Here is a 13,877-nt window from a genome sequence, read left to right as displayed (position 1 = left end):
AACCGACTGAGCCACCCAGGTGCCCCTAAATACCCATTTTAAAAGGAAGTAAGATGGGGCGCCTGGGTGGCTCAGTCGGTTAAGTGTCCGACTTCAGCCCAGGTCATGATCTCACGACCCATGATGAGTTCGAGCCCTTTGTCAGGCTCTGTACTGACAACTTGGAGCCTGAAGCCTGGTTCAGATTCTGTGTCTCTCTCTCTCTCTCTCTGACCCTCCCCTGCTAGCGCTTCTCTCTCTCTCTCTCAAAAAAAAAAAAAAAAGGAAGTAAGACACATGTATTTTTCCTTCAAACAAATTATGTTAGTTCCAATTTAGTCATTGTGTTGTCTGTGGTTAACATTATTCCTATATATGGCTGATGATCAGAAACCTTAATTCAGAAGAAAAAAAGACTAGGGTTTTGGATTTTTCTTTTAAAGCTACCAGGCAATTCGAATAACTAGTAGTTCAGAAAGTATTTAGATAGTGAAATTGAGAATAAGTGAACTTTATAAGACTTTTTGAAGTTGAGTGTTTGAAGAGGTAAGTTTAATATTTAAGAGTGAGCATATTATAATATTAAAATTTAATATCAGGAGTAGAATACATAAAAACTAAGACAGCACCCTTAAGGTTAATCCTGAGTTGAGCTCTTAAGAGACGAGGACCTGGTTTTTAGCTTGCATGTTTTGAAAGATGTACACAACATATGCCCCTCCCCCACCCCCAACAACCGCACTGGGTCTCTAGCACTTATTGCAGTGTCTGCAGTGTTGTAGGTGCTAAGCAAACCTTTGAAGAATAAAGTAACTGGGAAAAGGATTTCAAAAAAGAACACAAATAATCAAGGATTAATCCTTTTTGGAATAGCGAAAGGGATCAGGACTTTGTAAGAATAAAAAGAAGGACGAAGGACAGTTACGTATTTCAAATGTGTATGAAGTTATTGTGGACAATACTTCAGAGATCTTCCTAAGACAAAATACTATCTACAAGGTACATTTAAATACTATTTTAAATTGTAGAGCCCATCAAACTCTAGAGTGCCTTTCTCTATTAATTGCAAGGACTAGTTTTAATAAGTATTTTCAAAAATATTTCTATTCCCAGAGGAAGCCATACCTATAAATTGCTTTAACATCTAGGTCATTACATGCCTGACATTACTTTCTGGGTATAAAAATAGATTAGCTGGCCTTAAATTAGCAGCTACTATTGCTTACCAGGTAGTTAATCTAACACTATGGTAAATATTATACACCAGGTTAAAGCAATGGCTGCTGAAAGCCATTAGTTTATTCTGCCGCATTTCCTTTTTTCTTTTTTAATTTTTAATATTTATTTATTTTTGAGAGAGATAGAGACAGAGCACGAGCAGGGGAAGGGCAGAAAGAAAGGGAGACACAGAATCTGAAGCAGGCTCCAGGCTCTCAGCTGCCAGCACAGAGCCCGACACGGAGCTCATGAACCATTAGATCATGACCTGAGCCGAAGTCGGATGCACAACCAACTGAGCCGCCCACGTGCCCCTGCCTCAGTTCCTTCTTGATCAGCTTTTAATCTCTTCCCCCCTTTGGCCCTTTCCTCATTTGTTCCAGAGCCACTAGACTGTTTTTCTCCCTAGTTTTATTGAGATGTAATTTATATAAAACATCGTATAAGTTTAAGGTGTACAACATACTGATTTGATACACATGTATTGCAAAATAGGTTAGCTAACACCTGCATCCTGTGTAATAATTACCATTTCTTTTTTGTGGTGAGGATAGTTAGGCTAATTTTAATACTTTGAAAGTATATCCTGGCCAGGTTCTAAATCAGAATATAGAGCCCTTCATATTTTTATGACGGACTTTTATTTTACCATTTTCTTTTGTAACGGTCTTATCGGTGTGGGTTGCTCTAATAATACCTTACATCGGATGGCTTACAAACAACAGAATTTTCTCACAGTTCTGGAGGCTAGGAATTCCAAGATCAAGTCTCTGGCAGATTTGGTATCTGGTGAGGTCCCAGTTCCTGGTTCAGAGATAACTGTTTACATTCTGTGTTTTCACATGGCAGAGGAGGTGAGGAAGCTCTCTGAGGAGTTTTCGGTAAAGGCATTAGTCCCTTCCTGAGCGCTCCCCGTCATGACCTAACTGCTTCCCAAAAACTCCATCTCCAACTATTGTGCGTTAGTTTCAAACATATGAATTTGGTGGGGGGAACTCATTCAGCCTATAGTGGTTATGTTAACATTTTTTTTTCCTTTTTCAAATTTTACTGCTAATGAGATGTCTCTCCTGAACTTTGAGATGAAAGTTAGGTCTCTAAACACTTTAAGAAGAATTAAACACCAAGTTAAAATTCTCGAAAACCTTTTTATTTCCAGGTTGACTTATCAAAGGATCTCCCTCACTGGAACAAGCTTAAATCTGATGAGAAGTATTTTATCTCTCACATATTAGCCTTTTTTGCAGCCAGTGATGGCATTGTGAATGAAAACTTGGTAAGAGTTTTGTTTTGTTTCTGTTTGCGTTCAGCAGCTAAATCATGATAATGGTAGTAAGACAGCTCGTCTGAGCCTGAAAAATAGCGTCTAGGAAATGAAGTAGATGTGGCTTAAGTCTCAGAAATGGTTTTCTGATGAAGTGTCAGAGAAAAGGATACATGTCTCCCACTTAACCCGCAGAATATCATGAAATCAAGCATATGGTGCCAATCAAAACTACTTACAATGCATAGATGTGAGTTTGATTTTTCCTCTTAGATAGTAACCTTAATAGAGAGCCTACACCTCAGTAACCCTTCTGGAGCTGTGTCATCGAGCACTACATTCTGGTTCCCCTTGTATCTGGTTGGCCCCGAGCCATGCTTTCTTGTTAAAAAGAATTAGAAAGATAGGAACTTGCATCATGAATTAGAAGGGACTTTGTTGGACCTATCCGCTGCCAAGTAAAAGAAAAAGATTTAAGGTCAATTTTACAAAGCAAAGTAATTATTTTTGATGTCCTAAAATGTCCTTGGCTTTATAGGGAGTATCTCTACCTAATGGGTCAATTCGTTTAATTGCTTAAGAACACATTGTGCAACTAATTTATTGTGGAGGGTTGATAGATAAACAGTGCTGCTTACAATCTGTAAGTTCTGTCTAACCTGTTTGTGGCATGACAGATAATTTTTAAGGGATAATTCTGACGTCCAGATTCTGATTTGCAGTGTGTAATGAGAGCCCACAGAATTGGATATGTTTGTTTTCCTTATTTTCATAGGTGGAGCGCTTTAGTCAGGAAGTACAGGTTCCAGAGGCTCGCTGTTTCTATGGCTTTCAAATTCTCATCGAGAATGTTCACTCAGAGATGTACAGTTTGCTAATAGACACATACATCAGAGATCCCAAGAAAAGGTACTACCATTGGGATTTTATTTACAAAGGTTTATGCTATTACTTATGTTAAGAGCAGAATTGGGGCACCTGGGTGGCTCAGTCGGTTGAGCTTCTCACTCTTGATTTCTGGCTCAGGTCTTGATCCCAGAGTTCTGGGATCAAGCCCCATGTCAGGTTCTGCACTGTGCATAGGGCCTGCTTGGGAGTCTCTCTCTTTCTTTCTTTCTCTCTCTCCTCCCCTCCCTCTCCTTCTCCTTCTCCCTCCCCCTTCCTTCCTCCCTTTCCCCACCCATTCCTCTGCCTCTCTCCCCTGCTTGCATGAGCATGAGCACTCTTGCTCTCTCTCCCTCTGTCTCAAGAAAAAAAAAAAAGCAGAATTTATTCCAAAACTAAATGTTAGAGAAAGATTATGCAAATTTTTTCTAAAGTTTAATAATGTGTTGAGTTAAAAGATAACTTATATAGGGGCTCCTGGGTGGCGGAGTCAGTTGAACCTCAGACTTCGGCTCAGGTCATGATCTCACAGTTCCTGAGTTTGAGCCTCACATCGGCTTGCTGCTATCAGTGCAGAGCCCATTTTGGATCCTCTGTCCCCCTCTCTCTCTGCCCCTTCTCCTCTGGCACTCTTTCTCAAAAATAAACATTTAAAAAAAAAAAACTTGTAGAGAACCAGTTCATCTTTGAGTATTATATTTAAAACATTGTTTTTTTTTAGCACATTCTGTTTTGAAGTTGTATCAGACCAGATCCAAACCACTCATTTGAGTTTCAGTTTTGTTTTAGGGCTTAATCCCTTGACCCTGGGATCATAACCTGAGCTGAAGTCAAGAGTTGGCCATTCAACTAACTGAGCCATTCAGGCATCCCGAGTTGCAATTATTATTGATGATTAAACTATGAAAATTTATTCTGATTAAGAAAAACAAATGAATAACTTTGCTATTAATTCTTTTGTTTTTACAGAGAATTTTTATTTAATGCAATTGAAACAATGCCATATGTTAAGAAAAAAGCAGATTGGGCCCTACGATGGATAGCAGATAGAAAATCTACTTTTGGTAAGTAGCTTTAATTTAAAAAACATCAAATTTGGCTTGGTTGACATAATACTTTTTATGTGGTGTTACTATCAGGTATTAATAATCAAAGTCACAGGATGGAAAAGGAATACAAATGTCTCCATGTGCACCGTTAGTGGAATCATTCCTAATGATTAGGATCCAGTGATAAAATAATCTAAAGCTATTTTGTTTAATAAGTTGTAAGTTGAAAGGTTAAAATACTAATACATAATTACAGGTAAATAAAAGGCACATAGAATCTAACAAGAATATTATAGCAAGCACAGCTTGTCTCTGTCTTCATGAATGTTTATTTTAGAAATTTAAAGCGAGTCAAACTCACATTTTTTTCAGGGAACAAATATGTAGTTTCTGACAAATTATACATAGTAGTTGCTCAATAAATATTCATTACACTTAATTAAAATATATAATATCTAATAGTTTCTTTGTTTATGGAGCCTTTGGAGTTTTCTATGTATAATATCATGGCATCTCCAAATAGTGAGTTTTACTTCTTCCTTTCCAATTTGGATGCCTTTTTTTTGTGTCTTCATGTTCTTTCATCAATATCTTATAGTTTAACAAAGGAGATGAAAGACTTGGATATTGAAAACTATAAGATATTGATGAAAGAACATGAAGACACAAGTACATGGAGAGATATTCCATGCTCATAGATTGGAAGAATCAATATTGCTAAAATGTTCATAATACTGAAAGCAATCTATAGATTCTGTGTAATCCCTATCAAAATTCCAATGGCATTTTCAAAGAAATAGAATAAACATATCTAAAATTTATGTGGAGCCACAAAGAAAATCCTAGATAGCCAAGCAATCTTGAGAAAGAACAAAGCTGGAGGCATCATGCACCCCGATTTCAAACTATGTTACAAAGCTATAGTTATCAAAACAATATTTTTAAATAAAAACCAGACACATAGGTCAATGGAACAGAATAGAGAGCCCAGAAATATCTGATAAGGGGCCAATATCCAAAATATATAAAGAACTTATATAACTTGATAGCAAAAAAAAAAAAAGATTTAAAAATAAGGAGATGATTTTAATAGACATTTTCCCCAAAAATACATGTGGCCAATATACATATGAAAAGATGCTGAACATCATTAATCATCAGAGATATGTAAATATCACCTCACATCTGTTAGAATGCTTATTATCAAAAGACAGAAGATAAGTGTTGGTGAGGACAAGAAGAACCCTTATACACTATTGGTGGGAATGTACATTTGTTCAGCCACTAGGGAAACCTGTATGGAGGTTCCTCAAAAAATTAAAAGTAGAACTACCATATGATCCAGTGACACAGTTCCTCTTCTGGGTATTTATCTGAAAAAAGTTAAAACACTAACTCAGAAAGATATCTGCATCCTCATGTTCATTGCAGCATTATTTGTAATAGCCAAGATATGGAAACAACCTAAGTGCCCATCAGTATATGAAAGGATAAAAAATGTGGTGTGAATAATATATATATTATTCATATATATGAATAATAATGACACATTATTTAGCCGTAAAAAACAATGAAATCTCACCATTTACAACAACATGGATGGACCTTGAAGGTGTTATGCTAAGTGAAATTAAGTCAGACAGAGAAAAGCAAATACCACATGATCTCTCTTATATGTGGAAACTAAGAACAAAAAAACTGAAAACTAAAATCCAAGCTCATAGATAAAACAGATTGGTAGTTGTAAGAAGTAGGGGCTAGGGGGCAGGAGAAATGGGTGAAAGGGGTCAAAAGGTTAAAAGAAAAGAGGGTCTATATGGCTTACTTGGTTGGGCAAATGACTATAATCAGAAAAGCAAATAGGCTAATGTGTAAACTTTGGGGACAAAAGTAAACATTTCCCTTTTCAGTTGACCCTTGAACAAGATGGGTTTGACTTTTGTGGAACCACTATGATTTTCTTAATAAAAATTTCTTTAGCTTTATTGAAGAATACAGCACATAATATATATAACACACAAAATATGTGTTGACTATTATCTGTAAGGTTTCCATAGGCTATTAGTAGCTAAGTTTTGGGGAGTCAACAATTATACATGGATTTTCAACTGAATAGGTGCTCAGTACCCTTAACCTCCATGTTGTTCAAGGGTCAACTGTACATGCCAAAAAAAAAGCTATAATTCAACATATTTTGTAGAAAATCCCGAGAACAAAAAATTGAGAGTACCATTTTAAAGAATAAGGTGCCAACTCAAAGGAAAAAAAGGTATAATAAAAACTGAATTTCCCAAAATGAAGGAAGACATAAATTTGTATGTCAAAAGAATCCTTCATTATGTAGGACGTATATAATAAAGAACTATACACTCTGAGTGAAATTGTTGAAAGGCAAAGTTAAAGAGAATATGGCAGAAATAGTTACCTCCTAAAGAAAAAAAATATATCCTACACTCCCATCTTTAAAACAAATCATGAGGTTTCACATTCATTATAGCTTTTAGAAGAAGTATTTTGGAAGTCTCCTTTTAATATACATCTTTTCTCTAAAGTTGTGAAGTTTACCTCTCTTAATCCTTTAATTTTTTCCAAAAAGAATGACCTTTATTTCTGTCATGATTTTTATTCTTTAGTATTCCTGTGAATACACAGAATAGTTAAAATAAAAGTTTCCTCTTATTCACAATGGTTGTGTTATAGTCTAGTTCTCTTACAGTTAAATATCCATATGACATTACCTGAATGACAATGAAAAATGCATCAATTGTAACTATCCATTATCTTATTAATAACGGGAAGAAAATATAGAAATCTGTTATGTTAAACTAAGGACAGATGTTCTATCTTAAAAAGTATAGCTGGTCTAATGAGCCATTTTTGTTTTCAAGAGTCAGCAGGCCATAGTGATTATTATTACATTTAACGCTTAGTATATAGTACACTAAAGATTCTTCTCTTGATAAATTCTTCTACACAGTATATATTCAAAAAGTCCTTGTTTAATTTACATTTCCTTTGTTATTTTTTCAAAGTGACTTTTAAAATTGTGTCTGTGTAAATAAAATAAATGTTTTTCTGATGTTTGGAGCTAATAGACAAGTATTTGATAAAATTGATCTATCTGATTTTTTTTACTTAAGATAATCAGGGAAAAGAACAAGGACAAACCAGAGCACTATGTAGAGACTGCCAGAAATATTAAAAGTCATCTTTCTTTTTGAAATTTAATTATAATTACCTTTGTTCTGGCAGTTATAAGTATTCTGGATCATATTTTAGCAGTTTTCATAGAATGAATGGTAATGTCTTTTATCATCTAGTCCTTATACAGCTTCTACTACAGTTCAGAGCACGTTTATTAAGTGCACCCTTTGTGTTTGGTCCTGTGACAGTACTGGGATACAAGTTGTGACGTCATTGTTGCAACAGGTCTGTGGTTGGTTCAAACGCTCGGCTGCCCCACCTTTATCTCACAGCCTTCTAGACCAAACCTTTCTCCCTAGACAGACATGTATATGTTTCTCCTGAGTTATGTAGTGTGATGGTATTTGTTGGGGTCAGGCTTCTAATCAGTCCCCAGGGACAGTGTTACAGAGGTGGTTCCATTATAGACCTTTTAGGAGATGGGCTTCTGCAAAGTCCTGTCCTAATATTGAGCAACCTTTGAAACTGGGCCTTATATATTTAGCAGAAGACAGTACTTTTGCTTATGTGATGGGATATTTTATCCAATAGATATATTTATCATCTTTAACTGGATGTATCTGTTTCTTTTAATTATAAATGCATGGCAATTTTTTTTGGAATGTCCACTGCTCATCTGTAACATATCTTACGTTTCTAAAAATAAAAACCTCAGCAACCTCCCTCCCTCAATCATAAAGAGAGAGACATTTGTCATAAAATCTTCCACTCTGTATTTCCAACGCAAGCATATATTTATATGTATATACTACACTCATAGGCACTTGTGGTGCACAGATATATGCACCTCTTCTTTTGGGTAGGGAAAGATCTCCTTTGTCCAGATACCAAGACCTGCAGGAGTGTGGTGTCTGACATAAGATTTGAAGTAGACATACCTACGTATTCTTCCACAGTAGTGGGTAGAGGTGGTGGATTTCTTCCTCTGAACACCTTGGCTATGGCCAACAACATTAGTTGGCTATCAACAACTAATTTGTTGATTTTGTTTCTTGGCAAAATAGTTATTATATTTGTATAAATATATACATAAAAATATGTGTATTTTATATATGTAAGTTTGAAAATGTCTGTGGTATATGATATTCCAGAAAAAAAAACGATTTTCTGTCTTCAGGGGAAAGAGTGGTGGCTTTTGCTGCTGTAGAAGGGATTTTCTTCTCGGGATCTTTCGCTGCTATATTCTGGCTGAAGAAAAGAGGTCTTATGCCTGGACTCACTTTTTCCAATGAACTCATCAGCAGAGATGAAGTAAGGAAAGAAGTGTTCTTCTAGTTATATTTGTATTCGTATTTGGTGTTTATTTTTCTTTCCTTTGGAAAATGCTTATGATGACACATATCCTGGTAATTAAGAGAAAATAGGAGGTAATTTCTTCCTGGGTTTTTAAGACATTGTATTTTTCTTCCACCTATTGTTCCTCCTCAGTCGTTCCTGCTCATCCTTAAATATCATTAAATCCTGGGTCCCCACCTTGGCCTCTCTCCTGCAATGTACGTGACCTCCTGGATGATCTTTGTTTCCATGGAATCGACTACCATTTGGACGCTCATAACAACCCAAACTTTAGCACAAACATTCATTCTTAAGCTTCAAACCCATATGTTCAAGTGCATGTTAGATAGAAGGCTCCACAGATATGTCAAACCTGGTAGTTCAGAAATCAACGTCATCACCTTTTCAGTCTTCTGTTTTCCCTGTCTCACTGAGTGATACTACCTTCTATCCAGTCATCCAAATTTGAAATCTGGGAGTCATTTTGATTGCTTGCTTTCTTTCTCAGCCACATCCAACCAGTAACTAAATCTTGTCTCCATCTGCCTGCGTTGCCCTTTCCGTCTGCCTACCAACTTTTTCATCTGTTGGTTACCTTCTCACAAGTGACAGCTCAGAACTTTCCTGACTTGATCAGGTCGAGTTGACCATACTTTCCTTTAAGTATCCCTTTGGAGCCAGAACCTGTCCCTATCTTAGAGTCCGTACGTGCCCTGTACTTTCTGCCTTTCTCCTCTTTTGGACTCCAGGCTTCCTGTGTGCAGCCCCTTGTCTTGTTTATCTTTCTGCTCTCAGGGTTTAGCCCGTCATAGCCTTCTGTTCATGTATATCGACTACACTAATCCTGGCCCCTCGGCTTATTTCTAAGTGACATTGTCAAGTTGTTAACTTCTCTGAACCTCATTTCTTCAACTCTAACCCTTGAGAGGGTTTTGTTAAAATAAAATGAACCAGTATGTGTGAAAATACTCTTTAAGTGCCATAAAATGCTTTGTATAATTTTTGTTATTTCATGTCTTTCAATTTCTAATAATTTTTATTATAAGCGTCTTATGTAGTGAATTAAGAGAATAAAATCACGCAATCTTAACACATAGCGATAACCACATTTAGTATTTCATTGTATTTCTTTTTAGACAGTTTTCTATATTTAAATCTATGGAGATATCTATGAATATCATAATTTTATAATTTAAAATACTCTACATTTTGCATATTTTTATGAGCTGAGATTTATTAGCAGGATATTGTGAATATTTTTCTATGAAATCAGGCAATTTTGGAAAGAGTAGTTCAATTAGATATATAATCTAATGAAGGAATGCATCACTTCTTTGACTATTCTATAATTGGAAATTTAGGTTATTTCCAGGTTTTTTCTTTCTTTTGCTACAATGCAAAATAAATGTCATTGTATATAAGCTTTGTCCCAATTTCATATGATTTTCTAGGCTAGATTGCCTAGAAGTAGAATTACTAGATTACATTTTAAGGGTTATTCATACTTATTTACAGATTTCTTCTCAGAAATTTTATAGCAATCTCCACCCAGCAATGCATGAATGTGTGTTTTCTTACCATAACCTCATCAAAATTTGGATTTATGTTTTAAATATTTGACAAATTTGATAGGGGTAATGGTTTCTTATTTTTGGTTTTATTTGCATTTGTTTGATTACTATTTTTTCATAATGTTAGTTATTTATATTTTTTTCTGTATTTATCTATTCTTCTCTTTTGCCTCTATTTCTGTTGATATACATTCCCAATGCACAGTGACTCAAAGGGCTCTTTCAAGAAGTGAAAGAATTGTTTTTTGAATTTGTTATGTTTTTTGCACAAATATTACGTAAAATATTACTTTTGTCATATTTATTGCAAATACATTCCCAGTTTGTCCTTTGCTTTTTAATTTCATTTGTTCTTTTAACATACAAAACCCTGAAGTTGATGTGATCCACTTCCAGAGATGACTTAAATAATCATACATATTTTCCTCTTGACTTTTTAATACTTAACTCTAATACAATTGGAATTTGTCTAGTATAAGTATAGACTTTGGTACAAATATAGTATAGAATAAGTTAGAGTTTAACTTAATTTTATTTCACACTCTTAGGAAAGTTTTCTAGTTCTTTTTATTAAGTAATCTGTCTTTCTCCCTGGACTTGTGATGGCTTCTTTATTATATATTAAGGTCTTAAAGTGTACTAAAATCTATTTGGGGGCTATTTTTTCTTTTCATTAATCTATTGAATTTCATGCCAAACAAACTCTTTTAATTATTGTAGTGTTTTGTGTTTTGGTAACTACTGGAGAAATTCCATAACATTAAATCCTATTATATATATTTATATCATATTAAAATTATTCATATAAGATTCTGCCCATTTATTCTTTTTTTTTTTTTTTTTTTTTAGTGATTGACGAGTCAAGCCAGGGGCAGCTGGTCTTTATTTAATGTAGACGGATTTGCCATGGCCTGAGAATAGGTCATACATCAAGTACCCGTTCTCGTTAATATAGCTTCAAGTAATAGTTACATCGGGATGTTTTATTAGTATCTAGAACGCCAAAAAAATTCATGATTCTTAACTAAAATACCAAATTATACAAAAAAGCCATCTCTATTTTATGAAATCAACTTGCAAAAGGCCAACATAAGAAATGTTCCTATATTTTCAGAAAGATGATATTCTTATGCTAAAGGAAGGCTAGTGAACCAGTGCCCGTGAGAAAGTGTAATAGCACCAGGAAAAGATTTAAAGAATAGTAACTTGGGGGCACTTGGGTGGCCCAGTCAGTTAAGCATCTGACGTCGACTGAGGCCATGATCTCACAATTCATGGGTTTGAGCCCCACATCAGGCTCTGCTAACAGCTCAGTTTGGAACCTCCTTCAGATTCTGTGTCTCCCGCTCTCTCTCTCTGCGCTTCCCCTGCTTGCTCACTCTCTCTCAAAGATAAATAACCATTTAAGTAAATTTTTATAAAAAGCTTAATTAGAAAGATAATTAGCAATATTGCTAACTAGATGATAAAAATGAAAACTGTAATGTTTTTATTAGCATCTGTATTCACACATTTAGATGCCTTTTTCTTCACTAGCTTTTAATTTGGGTGATGGCTAGTGGTCATCAACTTTTGAAAAAATGTGTTTGCATATATTTTACAATTTTTGCATTCAGTGAGTTTATGCCCATTTATTCTTAAAGATTAATTTTTTTTAAGTTTTGTAATTTTTTCTTAATTTATGTTTGAGAAAAAGAGACAGAGCGCGAGCAGGGGAAGGGCAGAAAGAGAGGGAGACAGAGAAGCAGGCTCCAGTCTCTGAGCTGTCAGCACACGAGGCTTAAACTCACAAACCATGAGATTATGACTTGAGCAGAAGTTGGATACTTAACTGACTGCCACCCAGGCACCCTCAGGTTAATTTTTTAATTGAAATATATTTGACATAATATCGTGCAAACTTAAGATATGTAACATGTTAATTTTGTACATTTATATATTGTGATATGATTGCCATTGTAACAATAATTGGGAGCTCGATCATGTTACATAATTATACCTTTTTGGTAGCTCAAATAATTAAGTTCTAGTCTCAGATTAGTTTTTTCTAATGTTTATTTACTTTTTAAGAGAGAGCAAGAGAGAGAGAGCGCCCATATGTGAGTGAGTGGGAAAAGGCAGGGAGAGAGGAACAGAGAGAGAGTGAATCCTAACAAGGCTCCATGCTGTCAGTGCAGAGTCCAACGTGGGGCTTGAACCCACAAACTGTGAGGTCTTGATTTGATCCATAACCAAGAGTCAGATGCATCTGAGCCACTCAGGTGCCCTCAGATTAACTTTTTTAATGTTTATTTTTTTAATTTTGAGTGAGAGAGAGACACAGCAGGGAAGAGGCAGAGAGAAAGAGGGAGACAGAGAATCTCAAGCAGGCTCCACACTGTCAGTGCAGAGCCTGATGTGGGGCTCTTAACTCACGAACTGTGATCGTGACCTGAGCTGAAACCAAGAGTCAGGTATTTACCCACCTGAACCACCCAGGAGCTCCATAATTTATAACTAGAAACAATCCTATTGGAATTTTGATTGGAATTACTTTAAACCTCAAAATTAATTTTATCCACTTATTGATTTAGCAGAATGAGTGCCTACCTACCTTTGATTTCCTCATCTCTGTAATAGGTAGCTAGCTGTCAGTTCTTTTTTTTTTTTTAATGGTTTATTTTTATTTTTGAGAGACAGAGAGAGACAGAGCATGAGCAGGGAGGGGCAGAGAGAGAGGGAGACACAGAATCAGAAACAGGCTCCAGGCTCTGAGCTGTCAGCACAGAGCCAGACGCAGGGCTCAAACCCACAAATGTGAGATCATGACCTGAGCCGAAGTCAGAGGCTTAACCGACTGAGCCACCCAGGCGCCCCACTAGCTGTCAGTTCTAATCAACACTTTCTATAACAGCTTTCACAGTTTATTTGAAATTTAGCCTTTGGTAATTTGAAGTATCCTCTTGAGTCCAGTCTGGGGAAAATATTTGACTAGCAAATCTTCTTAGATTAGCTGTTCAAAGGGTTTCTTTTTTCTGATGGTTTCTTCTGGGAATGATAACTAGGTAAATAATCCTTGGAATACAACCTTTGATTTGTGTCTTATCTTTCATTTGTTTTTGGTTTTTGTTGATTTATCTAGAAAAACCTAAGTAAACTCAGATTTAAAGTGCATATTCCTCCCTCCTCCTCCAACTCCTCCTCCCTTGGTATCTTACAAAATTATTTCTTTTTCTTTGCAGTTTAGAAATGTTCAGGGGTGCCTGGGTGTCTCAGTTGGTTAAGCGTCCGGCTTCGGCTCAGGTCATGATCTCACGGTTCATGAGTTCGAGCCCCGCATCAGGCTCTGTGCTGACAGCTTAGAGCCTGGAGCCTGCTTCAGATTCCGTGTCTCCCTCTCTCTCTGACCCTCCCCTGCTCACACTGTCTTTCTCTGTCTCTCAGAAATAAATT

The 13,877-nt window shown here is 35.9% G+C and overlaps 1 protein-coding gene across 2 annotated transcripts in view; it reads left to right on the top strand.

Moving 5' to 3' along the window:
* RRM2B (ribonucleotide reductase regulatory TP53 inducible subunit M2B) overlaps nucleotides 1-13,877 on the top strand; it is a 36,366-nt gene that overhangs the window by 9,728 nt on the left and 12,761 nt on the right. For both annotated transcript variants that reach the window (XM_029923801.1, XM_029923802.1), the window contains exons 3-6: nucleotides 2,357-2,473; nucleotides 3,237-3,370; nucleotides 4,316-4,410; nucleotides 8,717-8,850. In XM_029923801.1, the coding sequence (XP_029779661.1) occupies nucleotides 2,357-2,473; nucleotides 3,237-3,370; nucleotides 4,316-4,410; nucleotides 8,717-8,850 (480 nt within the window). The remainder of the gene's footprint in view (nucleotides 1-2,356; nucleotides 2,474-3,236; nucleotides 3,371-4,315; nucleotides 4,411-8,716; nucleotides 8,851-13,877) is intronic.

Source organism: Suricata suricatta, chromosome 15, assembly GCF_006229205.1.
Source record: "Suricata suricatta isolate VVHF042 chromosome 15, meerkat_22Aug2017_6uvM2_HiC, whole genome shotgun sequence".
NCBI lineage: Eukaryota > Metazoa > Chordata > Mammalia > Carnivora > Herpestidae > Suricata > Suricata suricatta.
The sequence above is the reverse complement of the archived record's forward strand: the minus strand, read 5'-3'. Positions and strand labels throughout refer to the sequence as shown.